Below are 25,501 nucleotides of genomic sequence, written 5' to 3'. Positions count from 1 at the left end.
TTCTTTATTCATAGCAGATCTTTTTCTTTCCCTCTCGACCCTCAACTGCCACACTACTTCTGGTACTAGGAAGTCACGTCTTACTAATGGTAGGTGAGGCTCCTGCTCTTTGGCTGGTACCCAAATCAAATAGGACTCCTGTTCCTTTGTACACTGACCACAAGCTGAGGTGTGTGTGGAAGCAGAGAGCAGTTAGAAGACATCATGAGATACTGAATCCAACATTGATGCATAGCCCTGAGATATTAATGAATGAGTTCCTCTAACTTATGCCCTGAGGGCCAGTATTTTAACCATGTTGAAATCCACATTCTCTAGAGAGAACTTTATCTCTAATGCATGTTTTCAGTTACAGCATGAGGTCATTGCTGGAACTCGGGATGGAGGAAAAGCCAGCACTCCATCCCCATGCAAGCTGTTTTGTCCCCTTGAAACAAATGGGAACTCAGTGACTATTCCACCTCGTGGTTCTAAATACCACCAACATGCCAACGATCCCCAAATTTATATCAGCAGCCCAGACAACTTCCTGAACTCCAGACCCATTTATCCACCTGCCTGCCATCTCCCCATGGACGTCTGCTGACCATCTTAACCTTAGTCCATGTGAGCAGAACTCCCGACCCTCGTGTGTGCCTCGCTCACCCCACTCCACGGCTGCCCCATTCTTCTAGCAGATGGAGCCAAAGTAAAGGTCTCCTGGCTGTCTTTAAAATACGTCCCAAATCTGACACCCTCCGCACGTATACTGCTTCTAGGCGGTCTGAGCCACCGTTTTCTGTCACGTGAACCACTGCGGTTAACTCCCCATTGGTCTCGCTTCCACTTATTATTACCCCCCCCCCACCGTCTATGTCCCTCAACCTGCAGCCAGAGGAGGCACCACGTAACGTGAAGGTCGGATTGCATCGGAAACCTGCTACGGCTCCCCATTTCACGTGAGGAGGGAGGTAAGTCCTTCCACTCCTAGACGCACCCTAAACCAATGAAAATGCACATACATTGCCTTCCACGGCAGCATTATTAGTGACAGCTAGAAAGCGTGGCCACCTAACACTCAGTGCAAATAAATAGGTAAACAATGTGTCGTGTGTGCGCACAATGGAATATTATAAAGACATAAAAAGGAATGAAGCACTAACAATCTAGGCCACAACACAGGTGGACTGCGGAGCATCCAGTTAAGTGAAAGAAACCAGACCCAGAAGCCCACATAGTACGGGATTCCATAGCATGAAATGACTGGAACAGGCCAGTCCAGCACCATGTAGATATGCAGAAAAGACACTGGTGGGGGGAATTGGAGGAGTGAGAAGATGGAGTGACGTATTATAAGGTAGACTATTTCTTTTGGGGGTGATGAACATATTCTGAAATAAATAATGGTGTTCATACAAAATTGAATGTTCTAAAAGTCACTAGAGTCTAAATTTAAAGAGTAGATATAAAATATGTGGTACGTGTGTATGTGTGTCTGAGTGTGTGGGTACATGTGTAGGTATGTGTGCATGTTCATGTGTATGTGGGTGCATGTGCCACTGTGTGTGTATATGTACATGTCTGAGTCTGTGCATGTTTTTGTGTGCACCAGTATGTGGCGTGTGTGTGTGTGTGTGTGTGTGTGTGTGTGTGTGTGTGTGTGCGCGCGCGCGCGCATATGTGTGGAGGACAGAATTTGACCTCCATTGGTGTTCCTTTGGAGACCTCCACCTTGTTTTTCTTTTTTCTTTCTTCTCTCTTTTTTTTTTTTTTTTGTTCTTTGTTGTTGCTGGTTTTGAGAAAGTATTTCTCGCAAGGTCCATAGCTCACTGATTAGGCTGATCTCAGGGAACCCCAGGGGTTCTCACGTCTCTGCCTCCACTGTGCTGTTATTAGAAGTGTGCACTACCATGCCCTGCCTTTTACATAGGTTCTAGAGACAAAACACGGGTCATTACACTTGTGCAATGTGGTGATGTTTTGTTTGTGCTCTAACAACTAAAGCTTGCCTGGAGATCAGAGTGTGGAGCTAGCCACTAGTTAATCATAGAAGCCAGGCAGTGGTGGCACACACCTTTAATCCCAGCACTTGGGATCTCATGCCTTTGATCCCAGTACTTAGGAGGCACATGCCTTTAATCCCAGCACTGGGGAGGTGGAAACAGGAAGTAATATGGCTGAGCAGAGAAAGGAATATAAGGCTGAAGGAAACAGGAGCTTGGCCTCTTTTCAGGCTGAGGAGCAGGCGAGGTAAGAGGTGGCTGTGGCTTGCTCCTTTGTCTCTCTGTGATCTTTCAACTTCACCCCGATATCTGACTCTCAGTTTTTATTATTAAGACCAATTGGAATTTGAGCTACAGTGCAGGAAACACTTCTCTCCCTGAGCTTCTCCCCACCTGAGGCCCTTAGGTAGCCTCCTGGCCTTGCACAGTCCAAGCCTCCTGAGGCTGGGGGACTCTGTTTCTTCCCACCATTTCCTCAGCCTCTTTTCCAGTCACCATGACTTCCTGGTCGCTCTTTCCTTAACGAACACACCAGGCCTCCTCAGAAAGGTCCAGAAACCCCTCCCTGCCTCTGTCTTTGGGGAAATCAAACTTGTACATAGGCCTGAACACTTGCATTTTTTCCTCCATATTATTTAATTTATCATCTTCAGTCTACCACATAATTGGCATACTCATTGTGTTTGAGGTGTCCATAGCCATCTCTCCCTATCCCACCCCCCACATTAGAATCTGTGCCCCTTGAGCAAAGCAGTTTATGTGTCCAGATGCTCTAGCAGTATGCAGTACAGTGAATACTTGAAAAATATTTTTTTAATCAATAACTGATTTCTTTGTCTTTAGCTTTGTGAATGCGCCTATGTGCCTTCTGAGCGAATATTTAGAACAAAGTGACCTCTTGCTGCCCACATGAGAGTGGGTCACCCCCATGGACACAGCACACTACCAGCAGTGATGCTCAAGTCCTTTATATAAAATGACAGTGTTTGCATGCAACCTGTGTATCCTGTGTACTGTAAATAATCCCCAGCTTAGTTACACCCTTAATCCAGTGTAAGTGCTATGTAAATAGTCAGCATTCAGCACTGCTCAGGGAAGTAATGACAGGCAAGACTAACAGTCTGTCACCATCGGCACAAACCCAAGTTCTTCTGGAGATTTTCACCCACGATTGGCTGATTCTTTGGGTATAAAACCTATGGATTCAGAGACAACGATATTTTATTTTCTTTAGAAAATGGGAGAGTGAGAGGAGAAGGTAACAGGCAGAACCACACATCCTGGGCTTGGCTACGGCTCAGCTGCACGGTGCTTGCAAGGTCCGGGTTCCATCCTCAGGAACACAGAAAAGAAGACAAGGAAGGAAAGAGGAGAGAGAGGGAGGTGCTGTGGGATGGTCTGTATGTCAAATGTGTTGCTGATTGGTCAATGAATAAATCACTGATTGGCAGTGGCCAGGCAGGAAGTATAGGCGGGACTAACAGAGAGGAAAATTGAGAGAACAGGAAGCTGGGAGGAGTCACTGCCAGCCGCCATCAGGACAAGGAAGATGTAAAGTACAGGTAAGCCACAAGCCACGTGGCAAGGTATAGATTAATAGAAATGGATTAATTTAAGCTGTAAGAACAGTTAGCAAGAAGCCTGCCACGGCCATACAGTTTGAAACCAAAATAAGTCTCTGTGTTTACTTGATCGGGTTTGAGCGGCTTGGGACTGGCGGGTGAGAGAGATTTGTCCTGACTGTGGGCCAGGCAGGAAAACTCTAGCAACAGGAAGGGAGGGAAAAAAACCTCTAATTGTTAGCCCCAGATAATTGAAAAACAGTGTTGAAAATGAGCTGGTTTTACAGTTTGTTTCATATAAACCATAAGCCTGTTTAAATTTTTTCATTTATTTATTCCTTTGTTTATTAATTTATTCAATGTGAGGTGTGTGTGTGTGTGTCTATACACATGCATGAAGGCTACAGGTTGACCTCTTGTATCATTCCCCAGGAACCATCTACCTTGTTTCTAAAGAAAGGGTCTCTCATTGTCATGGAGATTGCTGATACACCTAGGGTGGCTGTCTAGAGACTCCTGTCTACCTTCCCAGCACTGGGATTACAAATGTGTGCCGCCATTTTATCAACTGGGCTACCCCCTAGCCTCTGAATAATTTTTAAAATATTTATTCTTTGATATTAAAATATAATCACATCATTTCCCACATTCCCTTTCCTCCTTCTAACCATTCCCATGCACCCCATGCCTCACTTTCTATCAATTTCACACCTTTTATTTCCTTAATTATTGCTACACACACACACACACACACACACACACACACACACACACACACACACACCTTCCAGTTCTAAGGCAGTCACTGATGTACCTTTCTCTCAAGAATTCCCTGCTCAGAGCCTACCTGTCATATGAGTGGAACCACACAGCATGAGCAAGCAGCCCTTCACATCTGCCTTGTTTCATCTACCAAAGTATTTCCAAGATTCACCCATGTTGTAGCATGCATTGGTGTCTCACTCCTTTTCATAGTGAAAAACATTCCACTGTGTGAACATACAGTCTAATGACCCATTTTACAGATGGTAGACACTCATGTTGCTTCTAGACTTCGGCTATTAATAACACTACTGTGAACATGCATGTACAAGTCATTGTGGGGCATATGTTGTCATTGCCCTTGAGAACATATTTTAGAGGGCATTGCTAGGTCACTCGGGAGCTCTGTTTTAAATTGTTTGAAGAAGCAGTGCTGTGGGATGTTTTATATGGCAAATGTGTTGCTGATTAGTCATTAAATAAAACACTGATTGGCCATTGGCTAGGCAGGAAGTGTAGGCGGGACAAGGAGGAGAATAAAGCTGGGAAGTGGAAGGCTGAGTCAGAGAGACACTGCCAGCTGCCACGATGAGAAACAGCATGTGAAGATACCGGTAAGCCACGAGCCATGTGGCAAGGTACAGATTAATGGAAATGGATTAATTTAAGCTGTAAGAACAGTTAGCAAGAAGCCTGCCACGGCCATACAGTTTGTAACCAATATAAGTCTCTGTGTTTACTTGGTCGGGTCTGAGCGGCTGTGGGACTGGCGGGTGAGAGAGATTTGTCCTGACTGTGGGCCAGGCAGGAAAACTCTACCTACAAAGCATGGTTCCGTTTTCCACAGGGAACACTTCACTTTACTTTCCTATCAATAATAAACAATTGTTCCGATTTCTCCACACCCTTGCTAACCCTCAAATGCCTCAAAACATTGTCTTTCTATTGTAGCCATCCCTGTGGGTTAAAGTGCCATCCCATCATTGTATTGATTTGTATTTCCTATATGAAAAGTGAGGCTGAACATCTTTTTGTGTGGTTACTGGCCATTTATATGTCTTTGGAAAATTACTTAGTAAAATCCTCCACCTATTTGTAATTGGGTTGTGTTGCTGAGTTAGTTATAAGTATAGTTTGGAACTCTAGACATTGAATGCTTTTCAGATATATGATTTGTAAGTATTTCTTCCAGGTTCCCTCATTGGTGTTAGCCCTACCCACACAATGACTTTTTTACCTGCCTTTGAGAGGGCTACCCACTGCCCTCATTGTAAACAACAGTGCCCAGTAATTTCTTTCTCATGTATTCACCAACTGAGGTTCCCTCAGCAGAGCTGGGGCCAGAACACATGTACAAGTAAAATGTCATTCCTGTGCATCAGGAATGGGCAGCTAGTCCAGGTAGCTGAGGCAGAGAGGTGGCCAGTCTCAGTCCATTTCCAGTTGCTATAACAAAACAGTCAAGACGTGACAGTCTATAAAGAAAAGAGGCTGTATGTGCTCCACCATTATAGTGGCTAAGATGTCCAAATAACACAGTGCTGGCTCCTGGCTGCATCACAATGTATCACACTGTCACCACACCAGGAACACCACTAAGTCACCCAAGCAGCAATGACAAGCACCAGTTATAAATCCACATGTGCTCTGACAAGATTTTGAAATAGTTAACCTTTTAGGCAAATCTAAAACACCCTTTAAAGAGCATGAAACACACATCACGAACCACTCCATGCTGATCCTTCCAAACAAATGGATTTGCACCTAATAGGAAGGGTTCAGGAAGGGGGTGCCGTATGGCTTTGTGGTAGATCATGTGTTTAACAGGCTGTGGTGGGTAATAGTGACTGTCAACTTGATAAGATTGAGAATCAACTTGGAGACAAACCTCTGGACACGTGTGTGAGCAAGTCTATAGAGTAGGTTCATTGAGGTGGGGACATCCGCACTAACTGTGGCTGGTACCATTCCACGGACTGGGGTGCTAAACCAAATAAAAAGGAACAAGGGAGATGAACCCCAGCGTTCGTCGCCTACTGCCTCCTGACTGTGGTTGCCATGTGACCAGCCACCTCAAGCTCTAGTAGCCATGACTTCCTCACCATGACTGACTACACCTTCAAACCGTGACACAGAAATAGACCTTTTTGCTCAAATTGTTTCTGTCCAGTCTTCTGTCACAGCAATGAGAAAAGCAACTAACATACATGCATAAGGCCCTGGGTTCCAATCCCCAGCACCAAAACACACCCCCGTTCCCAATCAACAAGAACAATGAGACAGGAGGATAAAGGCCGGCCATTTGTACCCAGGAGACCACGTGATCACAGCTTCTCCCTCAGAGGACTCTGTCCCCTCTGTCCCCTCTGCATTTCTCCACAAGTCTTGAACACACGGGCTTGCCAATGTCCTCCTACCATCTGCAGTTGGTCATTTTCCCTAAACAAAGAGTAAATCGAGTCAGGGTGACAGCAAGAGTCCAAGGGAACCACACACCACTCACACACACAGGACACAAATGGCCAGGCATGGTGACTTCCATTTCACAGCAGATCGTTCTTATGTGTGTCCCATTTGGCCACATCAGGGAGGCATTATAGCTTTCTGTGTTCCCATGAAGGAGGTTTCACTTAGACAAAGAAACAGACACCTAAGCAACAATACCTGTGGAGTATGGAAGGCCTGCACAGGGGTCCAGGGGGACACTCCTGGAAGCACTATCATCTTGAAAGGGAAATTGGCAGCTGCCTTATCTGAGGCAAGAGGATAAAAGGGCATCAGAGAAAAAAAGGTCACCTAAGGCAGCCACTTGCTTATTTATCAAGCATTTTGAAAGGAAAACACTGCATGTATATATGATCAATACTGATAGCGTGATAAGGCTGTAAGAGCCAACAGTCTGCTGGCGAAGACTTTACCAGCAGGACTGCATAGGCATCCAGCCAGCCTTCAGTTTACTTAATGTGGGCACCATGAGCCCCTCCGCAGGCAGAGCGCTGGTCACCACTGGACATCTTACAGGAGTAGAGACGGGCCTGCAACCCTCTCCCTACATATCTTTGCAAGGTTGGTCCCACCACAGCTTTTTACATGTCGGGGGCTCTCTGGTGTGTTTACTGTCTGTCTCCTGCTTTCATAGGGCAAGATCTATGAGAGCACGGGGCTTGTTCATGTTCCCCTGCACTCCAGCACTTGGAATCATGCCAAACACAGAGGCACGGGCTCAATAAACACTTGTCTAATCAATTAATTAATCAATGTGAATATTACATATACAGAGATAAAAGCCCCCACACCGCTGAGGCAAAAAGGGGGGGCTGTCAAGACAGGAAGTCACTAATAAATACAGGCTTTCATTCCTTGATAGAACGTATTTCAGTACAGGAAAATAAAACTCAGGTTAACAAAACATACATTGAAAACACTGTAATAATATTTGTCAACATAACCGCCTCTTTTGACTTGACTTCCGTTCCTTCCCAGGTGCCCACTGCCAATCAAGAGTTTAAAATGACAGTCAGGGGCTGGGGCGATGGCTGGATAAAGGCGCTTGCTGTGTGAACCTAAATATCTGAGTCCAACCCCTAGAATCCACATAAACGAGAAAGGAGAGAATGGATTCCCCGAAGGTTGTACTCTGACTTCCACACCATGGCAAGCCTGACCCCTCCACACACAAATGATGAATAAAAATTTACAAGAATACATAAAGATAAAAATAATGGAAACGCTGGGTGTGGTGTGTGTGAGCACCTGTAATCCCAGCACTGAGGAAGGGAACGCAGGGAGAATGTGTGGGGCTCCATCACCACCCAGACAAGGCTACTTGGCAAGTTCCAGGCCAGTGAGAGACGCTGTCTCAAAAAATAAAAAGCTGCATGGCACCTAAGGAATGACCGAGATTGCTTCTAGCCTCCACACACATACGAACACACATGCTTCTGTATCCACATGTGTGTGCACCCACACACACACACCACGTGCAACACATGTGCACACATGAGCTTCAAATTAACAATGAAAAGTGGAATAGTCTTAATTTACTGATTCTTTTTCTATGTCCTGACCTGAACAATACATTTAGAAAACAATATAAGGGCTCTGCCTTTTCTTTTTTTCTTCTTTCTTTCCTTGTCTCTCCTTTCTTTCTTTTTTCTTTCTCCTTTTGCAAAGAAGGAGGTGTAACTGAGTCCCTCACACATGCTAAACTAGCTCACGGCCACTGCCCAACACCTCCCTTCCTTCCAGCTAAGCAGGAGCAAATCTAGCCTAAAATTCCTGAGCCAGTCATCAAATCTATATATATATATTATATTTGCAAAATATATCATATATATCATATATTTAAGAGAAGAGACAGACAGACAGACAGAAACTGTGTTTGGAAGTCACAAGGAAATTAGAATCTGCAAACTCCATAGAGAAGATTTCAACTTATGTACAAATAGGCAGGATATTATACAGCATAGCAAGATGGCCATCTCGACCTTCGGGAGATAAAGAGAAAGAAGGATTCACAGTGGCAGGCTTCAGACCACAGTGGCTTTTCCAAGCACTAACTGGCCGATTCTTTGCAGCTTAAATCCGGGGCTTTCTTTCCATGTCCACCTGACCTGGATGCTCAGCAGAGCCAAGCTTGGTCATTCCAGCATCCTAGCTCATCTCTCCTTTACCCAAATATCAACCCTGCAAGGTCCTCCAAACTTAAGATCCTCCAGAAATACCTCCTACCCTCCGGTCTAAGCCTGGCTGACAATGCCAGGTCCATCAGGCCCACCATGATTAAGTCTGAAGAATCCAAGTGTGTAGCCTGGGACAGCTCGTCCAAACTCTATTGTTCTCAAAAACCTCAGTCTTACCCCATGTTTTCTGTGAAAAGGCCTTTTCCCCAATGCATACACACACCACACGGACACACATAGACACTATAATCTACTAGGCCACCTGGTTGATTTCCGTGCTCACGGAATTCCCTCCAGTGGCACTCATCTATCACATCCATAAACTACACCCTGGCATCCACTCGATTGTGCATATTTTCTTCTACTCTGTAAAATCTTGAGCTCTTAAAAAGCCAGGGCTGACTTGCATCCCTCGCTCAGAGCCTAGCATGGTGCTGTGCATATTCTAGGCATGCAGTAAAAGGTCCCACTGATATATAAGTAAACTGGGTCTGGGGGGTGTCATCACAGGACTCCGGGTTTTTCACCTCATTAAAATCAGCATGTGTGATGACAATTGCATGTTAGCAGATAAACACAGTATATGCTTTTATAAGACTGTGGGGCAGCTTTTAAAAGGTCTGGGAAATGAAAAGTCAGTTTAAGACACTTCCAGATGCTCTGAGCCATGCTTCAGCCCCACCTGGATTTCAGGTAATCAGGAAAAAAAAAAAAAAACATGGCTTCATTATGGCACAGGGAATAACTCAGACTAAACCATGACAGCTCTCGGTGCAGGTAGGGAATATTAATAATACATGTGAATATTAATAATACATACTAAATGTCTGAAGATGCTGCCAATCAATTGTGCTACCCACCCCTGTTTTTAATGGATGCCACCAAAGAAAATTAAGCCACAAAACCTCCACATTAAAGGCAGTTAATGGCTTAATTTTAATAAGATGAAAGGAAGACAGTTTCAAGTCCAGGCGGATCAGCCGTGCCTGGCCTTCCCTGAGTAACATTCCCTGTAGGCCACAACACAGGAGTGCGCGCAGGAGAGTCGGGAAAACATGTCTGCACTGGGATCCGGCACTGGTGCTAGGCAACAGCTGGGCTGGTGAGGGCACAGGGGGGTCACTTCAGCTCACCCTAGTAAGGAGGAGACATCCTTAACCACCCACCCTTCCTCCTTCTACCCTACTGAAGAGCAAAGCACAGCACACGTCTACACAACACAGTGTGTGTGTGCGGTATACACCTCTAAGAGGATGTGGGCATATCTATGTGGATATTGATATTTAAAAAACCACTTTAGCAAGTAGCTTCACCTGCTGAAGAAATAAGGGGTATTTTCCTGTCCCAAAAATAAAGAATTAAACCTTCGACTTCACAGTCTAGATACAAACTGCTGAAAGTAAGTAACTAAGAAAAAAAACCTGAACTTTTATTGGTACTTTTTCTGCTGGGCTTCATACGTTTTTAATAAAGAGAAATATCAGCCAATTCAATTACAACGGCCTCGCTCTCTCTCTTCCTTTGAGATCTAAGGATTGCAGACACTAAGTGTCTGAGCCCAATTCCTTCTTTTGACAAACTTGTCAGCAGGCCCTCTTCTTTCCCCATTCTCCCCTTCTTAACCTCCTCGGGTTCTCAAGCAGAGTGCACAGCAGTCCTGGGACCCATCACGAGGTTCTCTGAAGAGCGCCGGTCTAGCTCCTGTGGGCTCCTATGTGGGCATAGGAAGGGTGCAGGAAGTCAGGCGAGCATGCCTTCCCTGAGGAATGAGAAGAGAAGCAAGCCCAAGAGAGCAGGGACGCAGATCTTGTCATTCCTTGTCCTGCTCAAAGCCAGTGACCTCCTCAGAGCAGCTCTGTCACTAAGGGAGGTGGCTGTGGAGAAAGGAGGAGCCCTGTGGAAGACCAGAAATACTGTCACGGTGTGGGACGAGGAACAGCAAATGGTGAACGTGAAGTTGTTTCGAAGTTTCTTTGTAACTCCAATCTTCAGAAAGAATTTGAAAACTTCTCTCCTCTACTCCTTCCTCACTTCCTGGGGAATCTCCTATGTATAGGAACTACACGGACCTATAGGCTATAAGTCAAAGGGCAATTGATTCAGGTGTGTTGGCCCCGGTTCTCGGTTGCGTTTGGCGGAATCTGGAGCTGTCACACCATTTAGACTCCAGGGAGGGCAGCTAGTGTGGAAGCCACTTCCCCTTAGTTTCAAAGCAGACTAAGACAAGAACTTGGTGAAATTCAGACCCAGTGGGTTCCATCCTGGAGCCAGCTGATGTAGAAATGGGAAACAATGGTAGCAATCCCTCATGGACCCAGCACTGGTGTGCTTCATTCATAGGACACTATCCTTTTCTCAAGGTCCACATTCCCATCTCAAACACCCAGGGCAACCAAAACCAGAACCTGTACAGATGAAGCAGACAGGCGTCGGAGGCTGGCCCAAGACTCCATGAAGCACCATCCTGCTCCAGGCTCAAATGAGAATGTAGACCCAGAATAAGCAAGCAGCCTGCGTCCTCCTCATTGTCCCTTCCACACAGCTACGCAAGTATCTAACATGTACTTGGACTTATTTTCATCATAGAATGCTCAGAGATGCTAACGGTCTTGCGGAATTATTGGATCATACTGTCCAAAGCTAGAGGCTTCCCGGCTTTCTTCCTATAGCTTCTGAGCAGAAACAGACATTGTCATCATGTTCAGCAGGACGGTGCATGCTTGTACCCAAAACGCTGCATGATTTTATTACATTTATACTAAAGCCATGGGCTGTGAATTCCTCTTTCTCGGAGTAAGTGCCAATTATCTTAAAGAGAGAAAACTTTTCAAAGCGTTTATGGGGAAAGGCAATGTAGTATTTACAGCAAGATCCTCACAATGTCTGCCCAACGGCTCACCTCTCCTTTACCTGAGCAAACAGAAGAGACGCCATGAGCTGAAAATGTTTCCCTTTTCCTTCCCATGGGTGATTTTGTTAACCTTGTAAATTCTAGGCATAAATCTCCCTTTAGATAACCATCATTTAAAATAGTTCCTTAAAAGACTTTAGGGCTGTAGTCACCTTCCCTTGATCCTTTCTCCTTCTTGCTTTTTTACTCCTTTGTTGTGTTAGAGCAGGGAAAGAAATACTGCAGTGGCTGGCCATTTATTCACTCAGCTGTTCCAGATGGAAAGGAGTCCACAGACTCAAGGTTTTTTATCCAAGAAAATAAAGTCCCCATCGGTCTAAATCAGGACTCTACAAAGAAGTCCAGAGATTGGCCAAAGGGGTAGGCAAGTGCCCTGAAAACACAGGTCTCGTTTTGCATGTTTGGGCATTTTCCTCATAGGCACACCGGCTGTTCCTCTGAGGAGGAAGGGAGGAGGTATCTTTTGTTCCTCTAAATCCACTCTTACTCACTCTATGTCAGAAAACAGATTAACGAAGCAGCCTCAGCAAATGCTACAAGCTTGGATCTTAAGTGTCCCTCCCCCCAAGGCCCATTGCTAAAGACTTGGTCCCCAGTGTGGCACTATTAGAAAGTGATGGACCATTGTGGAGATAGGGCCCAGTGGGAGATCTCTCAGTCACTGTCCCTTTGGAGAGGACAGCAAGACTCCAGTCCATTCCCCTTTCCCTTCCTTGTTGGGAGTTTGGTCCTCCACACATCCCTTGGCCATGGCATGCTGTCTCACCACAGGCCATAAACAGTGGGTCTAAATGATCACAGACTTGGGGCATCTATAAGTAGGGACAAAAAAAAAATGAGCCTTTTCTCTTCACATATTGATTGCCTTGGGTATTTGTTACAGTCACAAAAAGCTAGCTAAGATTACAGATTTCCTTTTAATTTCCTGTTCTGATTAGCTATAGAGGAGCTCAGACACAGGAAACGACAGGACTTCCACTCTGTGAAGAGACAGAAACTGTCAAAAGTTATCAGTCCCAGCCTTTCTGGGGTGTTCCTCCTGTGGGGTGTGACCATGTCTCCCTTCTGCCTGTCGGTAGCAAAAGACCACGCTTCCAGGTTCAAGGAAGCTGTGGCTTTTCCTACCCCTGCCACAGCTCTTTAAATAATTCTTTTCAAAAATAATTCTTCCTATAGAATGTGCCATCCACTTTTGCCAGGACCTCCCCAACCTTCCTAGGGTTGAAGAAATGCAGTAATGCGGGCCATCAGCAGGCCTGGGGTCTGGGGAGTCTGTAGCAGTGAGTGTATGGCTTGGATCAGCTTAGTCCCTGTCCTTTAGCTCTGTGTCACAGCTTCCGGCTCCCTCTTGACTGGTTTGGACTAGCTTTGACGTTGGTGTCCTCTCTAGGCCATAACTCCAGTGTTTGTGCTCTGGGCATTGGCATGTAACTTCAGATCAGCAGGAATCCCTCTGAACGACACAAGCATGTGAGCAGGTACTCATGATCATTCAGTCAAGAGAACCAAACACATTTTACTTCGTCTGCCCATCATTTCCTAAGGAATCTGCCCACCCGCTCCATTGCTGAGAACAGGAAGATCTTGACAAACGTAGTTTTGATATGCATCTTAAGTTCTTGGTTTCTTAGTATTTTACTTATATTCCTGTCATCTTTTAGTTTGGATCTGAGATGTCCCCAAAAGGCCTCTGTGTTAGGGCACTCCCTGTGGCACTTTTGGGAATGGAACCTTCAGGAGGTGAGGCCCAGTGGATGTTAGGTTTTAGGGGTGTGCCCTTAAATGAGACACTGGGATCTCACACCTTACTCTCTTTCTCTCTTAGCCATCATGATGTGACTAGACCTCCACCTCCACGCACATTCCACTTTGATGCACTGAACCATCAAAGGTCAAATCATGGGGCCAAAAGAGCAAGAGCTGCAAAGTGTGAAACCACGGGCTGGGTGGGGGGGGAACCTTTCCTACTTTTAAAAACTGATATGCGTTGTCTAGTAACACAGTACATATGTTACACACCAATCCCCCCCACACAAAACTAGAAGTTAAAGCACATTGAAGGAGAATTCTTTATAAATTCAATTTGAAGTAAATTCATTTTCTATATAAAGACAGTTAAAAATTATCATGTCATTTCTCATTGTCAACAATTCCCAGGAAACACAAAGCTAACTACATTTTCCCGTAGAGGAACATTGCCAGCACACGGGACCATACTCTCAGCTCAGGGTCCACAGTTCAGCAAATGATCGGTCCACTGCCAGGCTTTGACAAACTCACAAAAACATTTCAAACCCCCAATGAAGGTTAAAAAAGAAAACTGACTTAAAATGTAATTCATGATTTTACCAAATGAGCAAAACATATAGACGATACTAATTACAAAATGGACTTAGTAGTCTACAAAGTATGTATGTTAAAAAAAAAATGCCAACTGAGTGACCTAAACTCCAGTACATACTGTGACTGGGTGATTTCACTTGACAGTCTTAGAATTCTGAATGGAACTGGATGGCACAAGATTCTTCACAAGTTTTCTAAGCATCCATGGCAGATGAAAGCACATCACTGATTCGGTGGCCTAGAAGCTACTTTCCGAACTCCCTGTCAAGAAGCACCTCACAGCCTAAAGGCCCCTCCACGAAAACACAACTAACTCTATGCTCCACACTGAGCATTGTCTGGATTGTAGATTATTCCCAATGTGCAGTTCTTATGTGATCAGTAGTTTTAGACGCTGCCTTGGGTTTAGTCTTGACTTGTGTCTAGGGAACAGCTGGGAGTGGTCTCTGGGGCACCTAGAACAATCTTGATGCCTCTCACGTCCTGCCTGCAGCCGCTGCCGCCCTCTGGTCAAGGCTTCTAGATACCACTGCTGCTCCTTCACCAGCTGCTGCTGCTTCTCCAACCCGGTTCTCACAGCTTCCACCTTCCGGTACTCCTGACTCAGTTGCTGGAGCTCCTTCCGTAGCTGCTGGTTCTCTCTGTGGAGACTGCCACAGAACTCAAAATGAGCCTGCTTGCAGGCCTGCGCCAAGGCCTTGGACTTCCTCGTAAGCCCCTTAGTGCTGATCTGCCCCAGCTCCATCAAGTCCAACTCTTGCAGCTTCTTCTCCATCAGGGCCTTCTCCCGAAGGAACCGGATGTGTGCCTCCTGGTCCTTGGCCGCTGTCTCACCCCGGATTTTCTCTTTCTCCTTCTCCAAGGTCTGCATTGTCGTGTCCTGCCTCTCCTTTACCGTGTAAACGGTCTTCAGTGCCTGCAGCTGCTGCCTTAAGTCCTCCTGGGTCTTTCTGCCCTGCAGGAGCTGTGCTCGAAGGGCTGCCTTTCTCTGGGTGTATCTGGACGCCAGCTCTTGTCTCCTTCGCTCTATCTCGCCACACTCCTGGGCACATTGCTTCCACAGCGCCTCCCGTTTCTTTTCACACCGCTCGCTGTTTTTGTGCAGGTAGTCCATGAAAAGCTAGTTTTCAGCCTGCACACGGTGTTTTTCTTCCAGTAGCTGCCTGGTGTCCTTCAGCAGCCTTTCCCGCTGGCATTTAGTTTCTTGGATTTGCTGGCTCAGCTCCTTCAGCGCCACCGCTGTCTTCCTGTTCACCTGTTTCTCCAACCTCGTTAGCAGCTTTGGCTTGAGACATGCATTTAAAATAGCAAGGAGTGGTGTGGGTAGAGAGACACTTCTGGGACTCTGGGCAAACACTTTCCAGATCCAAGAGTCCATGAGGACAGCTGTGGGTCAGGAAGGGTGACCGCTGAGGAGAAAGCTCTGGTGGTAAGCACCCTCCACTCAGAACAATCTGTCTATGCTCAGTCAGCCCCTAGGACTGGAAGAATGCATCGTGTGTTTTTCCTGTCAGAGCAGCTGGTTGTCCAAGGATGTTCCCCCAAACCCCACATTCTCTAGATCTCACAGGGAGCCCAGTATTCCTCATTCCAAGCTGCATGAGTCCTTTCCAGGGAATCCCATCTGGGGCCAGAGTTCTGCCTCTCTCATGCTCTACCACAGGCGAGGTCAGGGGTCAGCACCCTACCTCTCCATCCCTCCTCTTCTTGCTCAGTGACCCAAGTTCTTAGCACTGTCCCTAGTTGTCCCCAGTCTCTGCCATCTGCCCTCAACCTTAGTTCTGGGTTTGGGGTCAAATAGACAGATTCTCCAGGCAACGGCAACTGCGTTGGCATAGGGGTCCTCTTCAGCTACTTGAGTTTATCCTGAGTGGGTTAGGGGAGGGGAAGAGGCCAGGAGGGAGAAGGGAGGCCTGTCTGGAGGAAAGATGGCAGCACTGTGGCTCAGGGATTTACAGATGGCCTTCCAAACCTTTGGTGTGCCAATCGATGTTAGGAATAGCAGCATCCAGGAAGCACCTCTGTGCAGATGCCATGCAGGGCACCACGTCTCCAGGGAGTTGGAAGGTCTAAGCTGTGCCTTGGAGACTTGCCATCAACCCCAGTTCCTTATTCTGGGAAGCCACCGGCCCTAGCCTGTGTCAATGAAGGTTGTTTTCTGAGATCCTCAGTGCAAAGCTTATGATACAGCTGCTTTTCAAGAGCTGAGGCTTGGGCTTCACTCTAGAGGAGAATACAGCATAAACCCACAGCTTTGGGGAAGAGGTTTCAAAGGATTCTATCTTGTGCATCTATCATGTTCTAAGTGTAGGCATATAGCAAAAAGCAGAGTCAACCAGAGCCCTCTTTCATGGACTTCATGTCTGAGTAAAGGAGAATGTGGTGGCTTGACTAGGAATGGCTACCAGAGGCTCATGTATTTGAATGCTTAGTCATCAGGGAGTGGCACTATTTGAGAAGGATTAGGAGTTGTGGTCTTATTGGAGTAGGTGTGGTCTTATTGGAGGAAGTATGTCACTGGGGGTGGGCTTTGAGGTTTTAAAAGTCCATGCCAGCCCCAGTTTCTCAGTCTCTCTCTCTCTCTCTCTCTCTCTCTCTCTCTCTCTCTCTCTCTCTCTCTCTCTCCCTATGGATCAGGATGTAGAACTCTCAGCTACTTCTACAGCACCATGTCTGCCTGCATGCTGCCATGCTCCCCACCATGATGATAACGGACTAAAACTCTGAAACTGTAAACTAGCCCCAGTTAAATGCTTTGTTTTGTAAGAGTTGCCTTGGTCATGATGTCTCTTCATAGCAATAGACCACTCAAACAGAGATAATGGGAAAACCCAGACATATAAATAAAAAGTATGTCAAAAGATGATTGAGACCAAGGGTTAAAGTGTTGGCTTTCCCTTGCTGTGAAAGAACACCTGACATAGACAACTCAGGATGAAGAGCAATCCATTCTGGCTTCCGGTTTCAAAGGCATCACCCATCAAGCTGGTAGACAAGGTAGAACACAACAGTTCACATCTGGAGAGCAAGAACGTTGCCTTTCTTCCTTTTTTTTACCAGAAATTTTGTCACAGCAACAGAAAGCTGACTGATACATAAAAGGAACAGATAGAGGTTTGAGGAAAGACTAGGAAGGATGGGGATGACATGATTGACGGTAGGCAAAGTCAACCCATTTTCCAGAGTGGGGGGGTTGTTTATATTTAATCTCTGCAGCAAAGCAGTAATAAGATATATTTCACAATGAATCATGGAAAAATCATTAGTGGAAAATCTTAGACAATGAAGCCTGCAACACAATATTCCCAGCTATAAAACAGGAGACATGGATTTGTCTCTGAGCTATTAATACACAATGAAATCTCATCTTTATCCACCACTAGTGTTCTGAAATTGAATCAAACTAACTGACAGACCACAGATCAATCTTACAACCTGCTACTTCCTTTCACACCTTGACTCACAACCCACACAAACTGTGGATTAGACCACAGAGTTAGACCAACCATAGCTGTACCAAGAGCATGGGAAATAGGCCGCACACACAGAGCCTGGGGCAATGCTGTCTCAAGGAGCCTCCCTACCACCGCCTTCATGGTCCCCTGAAGTCTACAAGGCCCTTCACGTCCCAAGCTTTGCTTCTTTCATGCTCCAGGACATTCTGGCTCTTAGGTGACCTTTCTGGTCAAGAAAAAAAGAAAGAACACCCACCACAGTATTGATCCCTAGGAGACAGAGGATGCTGTGGGGACCTCAGTTTGATAACTACTCTGCCACTGCATAAATTCTGACCTCACTTCTGCTTCTTAGTCCTGGGACATGGCTACCTTTCCTGAGCCTCAGTTTCCTCCCCTACAAAATAGGAATGACGTATCTACTAGGGCTGATGTCCAGACTATGAGACAACTTATCTAGCCAGTTGACCCAAGTGGCAGCTGGTGTCAGTCTTACTTTCTCAGGCTGGCATACAAACACAGAGGCTATGCTGCTTTCTAGGACACATGAAGAGGTCGGCTTTTTCCCTAGGACGGTCCTTCTAGGACAGCATGGGTGGAAGACAGAAGTGCTCAGCAGTCCGTCTCATTTCATGCGCCATCCATCCACCCATTCCGTTGGACTTGCGTGTGTCTTATACTACACCCTGTCTCCAACCTGGGCACAAACTACTAGGCAGGTAATGTCTCTCTGTATCTTTATTGCTTGTGGGTAGGATTCATCCATCCATTCATTCATTCATTCATTTGTTCCCATTGATATCTTCATAGGAGGCTGTACAGAATAAAGACTTCAGTTAGAACATCTGGAGTTCAAAGCCCCTACCCTAGAGGTTTTGGCAACTCACATGCAGAGCACCAGGTCTCTGGAAAATTGGAAGGTCTAGGCTGTGCCTCTGCTTTCTCACGTGGCTCTTAGAAGAGGAAAACAAGATGATGTCTATAACGGTTATGACCAGGGACACTGATACCCCATTAATGTTGGTATTTACCATGAATACAGTGGTTACCCAGTGAAGGTGTAAATAAAGGAAATCACAGGCAGTACAGTCACCTTTGCCCACTTTAGAGTTAGAAGCCTAGTTCGAGCTAGGATTGGCTGTTTGAAATATTCATCTGTACAAAATATGCCAGACTCAGTGTTGTAGAAAGTTACCACAAAGATGAATTTAAAATGCTGTAGACAAGACTAGAGAGTCCGCTCATCAGTTAAGAGCACTGATTGTTCTTTCAGAGGACCCAAGCAGGTTCAGTTCTCAGCACCCACATGGCAACTCGCACCCATCTGTAACTCTGGTTCCCAGGGATCTGATGCCATCATCTGGCTTCTGCAGGCACTACACATGGTACACGTACATCCATGTAAGCAAAACACCCGTACACATGAAATAAAAATAAATGTTTAATTCCTTAAAAAAAAAAACATTACAAACTAACTTTGGAAAGCATTCTTTCTATGTGTCTTACAGCCATCCCATTTCATCCTAATTCAAAGTAACCCACCCATTCTCCATGATAAGATCAGGAATACAACTTTTAGAGTGTTAGAAAATTCCTTACCATTTTGTCAAGAGAATTTCTCCCCTAGAGAAGCGTAAACAAAGCCCCGCCCCTTCTCATAAGGTCCCAGTGACAAACCAAAGCACAGTTCCACGCTGTTGACCCTGGGGAACCAATGAGGTTTATTTACAGAGCACTGAGGGGGTGCCCAGAGAAGCATGGCTGACCCCCAAACAGCCACACTGGGGAATCTCCAGCAGCCTGGATGGCGGCTTCCCCGTAGTCATGCAGATGGAGTTCCCCCTCAGTTAACTTCCCTGAGTGTACACATCTAGCCCGTCCCAGGACCCCCGAGACCACATGTCCTCAGGGAAGAAATACATACAAATGGCTGGGACCGTGAGAATCTCAGGCGAGGGTCCAATGACGCCTCTACCTCTTCTTTCTGTGAGGGAATGTCAATAGTCACTAAGCCTGATCCTCGTGATCTTCTCCGAGCAGGAAGGGCCGACCTAATGAAGATGGCGGCTGCTTTGCTAGGAGAACAGGTCTTTACGACACACCGCTTCTCAAAATACCCTTCAAGACCTAAACGTAACTTCACAACGCAGTAGCGGAACTACGTGAATAGGGGCATCTGCTCTTTGACTCATAGCATCCTTGGTTACACGGGGAACTGCTTTGCTGTTCCCATCGCCTCATATGAGAGAGCTCACATGACAACTGGAAGATGCAACACAGAGCCCCTAGATGCCTCGAGAGCCACAGGGCAGTGTCCTGGGGAGGCTGCGCATCAGTCCTAGTCAGGGCTGAAGCAATGTAATGGGATCAAAGCTTAGGTATTAATCTCCTTCCTCCTTGGTGGTTTCTCTCAGCAGATTCCCACTGGCCACTACCATTGGGCCTCAATATGCTTACCGACCAGCCAGAGCTGCTCTGACTGGTGGAGACTGGGAAAGTCTGTGAGAAGGTAGAACCAAAAAGTCACCCCTAAGTAATCCAACACTGTTTAGAATATTGGTTAAACGTGCACACACACGTGCACACACACACACACATGCACGTGTATATGCATGCACTCACACGCACACACTTTCTTCAAAGCCCACTTAGCCTTGAGAGCACAGACAGATATCTGGAGCTTTCCATCCTTAGTGAGTGGAGAGACGCTTGAATTCCATTCCGTTTCTTACAGGAGGATAAAACAACTGTGGCCTGCATCTGCTCTGTCGGGTCTTCTTCCTGTGCTAGGCAGGAGGAGCTGCTAGGTCCTCGCCAGCCTCCATCCATCTCTGTAAGGGCCCTTGCTGGGATATCTGTTGCCTGGTATCAGTCTGAATATCAGCCATCCTCACAAGAAGCGGGTCCCTTCCCATCTTCATATCTCCTGTTCTGAGGCAAAGGTTTTGAAAAACCCATCGGGTTGATTTGTGCCACAGGGTGAAAATAATCCAGGCTGGGTTTTTACCCCACCTTCCAGTTCTTTCTGGTTTTGCTGCTTTAGAACCAAGTTCTTTTAGTTCAAGAGATGATGACGCTGAGACAGGTGTGGTGGTGCACATCATTAATCCCAGCACTTGGGAATCAGAGGCAGACAGATCTATGTGAGTTCAAGGCCAGCCTGGTCTATATATCGAGTTCTACAACAGCTAGAGCTACATAGTGAGACTCTGTCTCAAAGAAAATCCAGAGAAAGAGAGAGAAAGATCTTAAAACTGTATGCACATACACACACACATACAAATATCATACATATGTACATACATACACATGCATTATATACATCATGGACACATACACAAACACACATATCATCTACACACAGACATACACATCAAACACAAACACATACCTGCACACACACATCATACAAACACACACAAATAAATACATACGATGATAAAATAAATTGTATGATCTCCAGCACTGCATCACAGGGCCAGCACAGGCGACTGCATGAGGAGATGGCGGGTTATAATAAGATTCCATTTCCAAAAGTGGGGCTTAGGTTGTCCACAGCTCAGACTTCCACAGCTCCTGATCTAGACCCGTTCTGCTTTAATAACACTCTTGAGATAACCTAGAGCCTTTCTGGATTTCCTTATTCTTCCATGGGCTCCAAGCAGAAAAAAAAGTATCAGGGGAAGAGGACGAGAACTTGGTCACAGATTTTATACCACACGTGCCTGAGCTTTGTGTTGTCCTTCTGTGCCTCGGTAGAAGCAAGAGCAGCCAGATCTGCCAGACTGTTTAGATCATTTTCCCATCTCCCATTCTGTCTCATTTTATTGTTGAATTCATGTTCTTTTTTATTAATATGTGTTACGTGTACGTGTTATGGGGGTCTAGTGTGGCGCTTCACTTCGTACATACCACATGCTCTGATTATATCAAGCCTCCTTTGGGCCACTCCACCCACCCCTCCCATTCCCCTCCCACGGTAGTCATTGCTGTTATACATTCAGGTCAACACTAGTTGATTCCGGGTCTGAGATGGCTTGTGAGGGTACTTGTCGTTTCGTTTGTCCTGTTTTATTGAACACAATGTCCCCCAGCTCCACCTGTTTCGCCAAAAATGACAGGCTTGTATTATTCTTTCTGGTTGGGTGACACTGCATTGTAGACGGAGAGCGCACTTTCTTTCTCCATTCATCTGCTGACAGGTACCCAGCGTCTACTGCCAACTGTTTCTCAACAAAGGCGCCAAAACACACAACAGAGAAGGGACAGCCTGTTCCAAAAACGGTGCTGGGAAAGCTGGACCTCCATATGTGAGACACAGCAAGCAGACAGAGCTCATTGTGGGGGAAAATCTACTCAAAACCCTAAATCTAAGACCTGATGGACTGCGACAGAGCTCAGGAGCTGAGCACTTGCATAGCATGCATGAGTCTCTAGGTTCACTCTCCAGAACAGAGAAAAGAGAAACCAAAAATGAACAAAGAAGACCCAAGCTCTGGACCTCACAGAAGAAAACACAGGGAAACACCGAAGACATCAGTGTCGGCAGGGGTTTTCAATGTTTTGTTTGATTAATTTGTTTATTATTACCTTTTGTCTTTTCGGTTTGGGTCTTTGCAGGGGTGAGGGGTTGTTGGTTTGTTTTGTTTAGACATGATCTTGCTCTGTAGCCCTGACTGGCTCCGAACTCACTATGTGAACCAGGTTGACCCTGAACGTCATAGAAATCCTCCTTCCTCAGCCTTCCAAGTATTGGATTAACAGGCTCGAACTCTCACACCCAACTAACCTTACGTGACCCTCCAATCTCAGGAAACAAAAGCAAAAAATAGACAAATGGGGTCTTCCCAATTAATTCCACCTTTCAAACAATTCCTATTTCTGCTTGTCCAGAAAATAGCTCGGTTTTAGCTTAACCACTCAGTTCTTCTTCCAGCTCAGATGACCACAAAGTGCCCATTCATTCCTTCATTGACCATCAATCCCAAGATTCTCTATGTCCAGGTCCTACTCTGCTGTATAGTCTAAATGATCCCAGGGCAAGCAACAGTGCCTTGTGCACAAGCATGCGTGGTGCACAGAGGCATCAGTTCAGGGCAGTCTAGATAGGCACAAGGCACTATTTCTACAGCCCACGAAGACAAGAGCCATGGGATCACAACCATTGGTCCACAGGCAAGCTAGATTAAAAAGAAAAGTAGGGTCTGGAGAGATGGCTTAGCACTTAAAAGCACTGGATGCTCTTGCAGAGGGCCCAGGTTTGGGTCCCAGCACCCACATAGCAACTCACAACTGGAACTCAAGTTCCAGGGGGTTTGGCACCCTCATCTGGCCTCTGCGGGCACTGCAGGCACATGGTATACATACATACATGCAGATAAAACACCCCCACACATAAAATAGTAACACATGGATCTAAAAGGATAACCAGATAGGGAAACAAGAAAATTTAGAAATCCAACCTGATGGGAAGAAAAGCCACAACAGAGGAGATAGGTAAGCAGCAGGACTTACAGAAACTACTGATTAACTCGCTTGGATTTGCGATTTTTCCAGACCGCAGGATGGAAATAATTGGCTGTTTGCAAACAAAATGCAGAAAGAGGAAATGCTTGGTCTGAAGCTGTAATTAGCATGTCAGTGCCGTCTGTGATGTGTGCACACAAAGCGACAACGCATTCCTGTAGAAGTGGCTTCCTCCTCCACCTCTGCTTTCTCATTCCGAAATGGGCCTGAGTGAAGGCAATGAAAGCAGGGTGCAGGCTGTCAGTGTAAGACCTGCTCCTACCAACGTGGTCCTACCCACAGACATGTGCAGTTACCAACAGCTCACCGTTGTTCCAAATGAGAGTGGAGGTGAGGGGCCTAGGGGAGTTACCGTGTGGGAGATGAATGCTTTGCTTTTGTTTGTAGGCTAAGGACGCTAACATTTCTCCTAACTGGGCTCACGTCATATTTGATGAATGCTCAAACATGATTGTACCAGTAGCATTTTCTCTGAAAATTGCAGCGATTACTCATTAGCAAATGAGGCCCCTTGGGCAAAGAATCTGCTCAGAAGACTGAGTACCGTGCTACCAACACATGCAACAAATTAATCCTGAAAGTTTGGCACTTAGAATGGGGATTAAAGTGTTGCAATTAAAATTCACATGTACAAGATTACATCCATTACTGCTCCTAAAAAATTTATGTGACCTTTCTATGGCAAGTTGCCTATCTTTGCCTAAAAGAAATTAAAAAGTGCATGAAGATATAAACAATGTGCCTCCATGATCAAACAGGTAGAAGAAAACCAAATTGAACATGATGCAGACAGAGCCTGGAATGGACTTTGATCAGACTCATCAGTGGATGCTGGATAAATCCAGTCACCATCCGCTTCTTCTTCCAGACCACCAAACAGGAGCACCCCACCCATCAAGGCTCTTTCCCTCTTCAGAGACACTGGTTGGTGTTTTCATCTCAAGGTATGACTGCTAGCTTGCTACCACCTGAGCTTGGACTCCATTAAGAGATGGGCTTGAAGACAGTTGAATGGGTCTCTGCTGTTTGCTATTAAGCCTGGGCAAGATCCTCAGTGTTTATATCTCCGTTTCCTAAAGCAGACGAGACATGAGTAGGAATGAATGCACACCCTGAGAGCAATTCTGGCCCTACAGCACTCAAAAATAATAACTGGCATAATTTATGCAAAACTTCCTCCGGGAAAATACAAGTGTGTCTATACTACCTTAAAACACGAAAAGCAATTTGGCAGCTTCTAGAAAAGGAGGAGGCACACATCCCTATGACTGAACCGCCTCATCACTACCTTCAAAACTGGCACATGAACACAGGGGAGGTGATGACAGCCTTGGTGGCAGCGTGTGCAAGCACAAAATATTAGCATGATGATGAGCAGAATGGATAGAGAAGTTGTGATATTTCCATAGATCAACCCTTCCCCCAAATTATTAAGACGTATCCATCTCAGAAGCATAATGGTGAATAAGAAACGTTGCTGTACAGACATTGATGGAAATATTTATACAAACTCTAAAACTGTGACACATATTTCATATTGCTTAGAGAAACACGTACACCACAGGTGTATCGACCATGCACTTTTGGAAGGGAAGAGGAGAGGGATGAATTAAGGGTCCGCATAGGCTCCAACTATGCGGCTGTCTTACTTCCTTAAAGAAGTGATGGATGGGGACATTATGACTTACAAGCGTTCTTCTTACATTGTTCTCTTCATAGTTTGTATGCATAAATATTGCTTGATTTGAAAAAATCTGAGCTGTACTGTTGTTTTTGCTATTGTTTGTTTCTTTGTTTTGAGGTGGGGTCTCAATTCGTAGCCCCCGGCCTCAGATTCATGATCTCCCTGCCTCGGCCTCCCGAGTTCTGAGGTTCAGGCGTGGACAGCACACTCAGCGTGTGCTCTTGCTCTGGTGGATAACCACTAACGTCTGTCCCCAGCGATGAGCTGCCAACCTAAGGCCACAGGTGTGACACGTTGTTTAGTTTATCTTGCAGTTTCCCTTCCTAGGACAGTTCATTATAAAAGCTTCTCCTTATTATAACTCGTAATGGACAAGAAAAATTCTCACGTTACTTTACTAACCAACACTGTCCATCAATGGCATACTTAGATAATGGATCATTCTCTCATTAAAAAGCATTTATGTAGCCCCTTGAGTATGCACAGCTCCATGCCAGGGTTGGGAAATGATAATGGGGTTACATTATAGAAGGAGACTGGCCATTGCAGCTTCATTAAAATTTAAAATATTTTGGCAATTCAGTTCATGCTTTA

At 45.7% G+C, this 25,501-nt stretch overlaps 2 protein-coding genes across 2 annotated transcripts in view; both read right to left on the bottom strand.

The window, feature by feature from the left end:
* Window positions 1–25,501, bottom strand: part of Kif26b (kinesin family member 26B) — a 429,378-nt gene that overhangs the window by 172,385 nt on the left and 231,492 nt on the right. The window lies entirely within an intron of this gene.
* On the bottom strand, window positions 14,613–15,620 carry LOC128109530 (coiled-coil domain-containing protein 121-like). The gene is given in 1 exon segment (XM_052736682.1): window positions 14,613–15,620. A coding segment is annotated over 1 exon segment (1,008 nt).

Source organism: Peromyscus californicus, unplaced genomic scaffold (genome assembly GCF_007827085.1).
Source record: "Peromyscus californicus insignis strain IS unplaced genomic scaffold, ASM782708v3 Scaffold_14__1_contigs__length_90479793_seg_2, whole genome shotgun sequence".
NCBI classification, from domain to species: domain Eukaryota; kingdom Metazoa; phylum Chordata; class Mammalia; order Rodentia; family Cricetidae; genus Peromyscus; species Peromyscus californicus.
The sequence above is the reverse complement of the archived record's forward strand: the minus strand, read 5'-3'. Positions and strand labels throughout refer to the sequence as shown.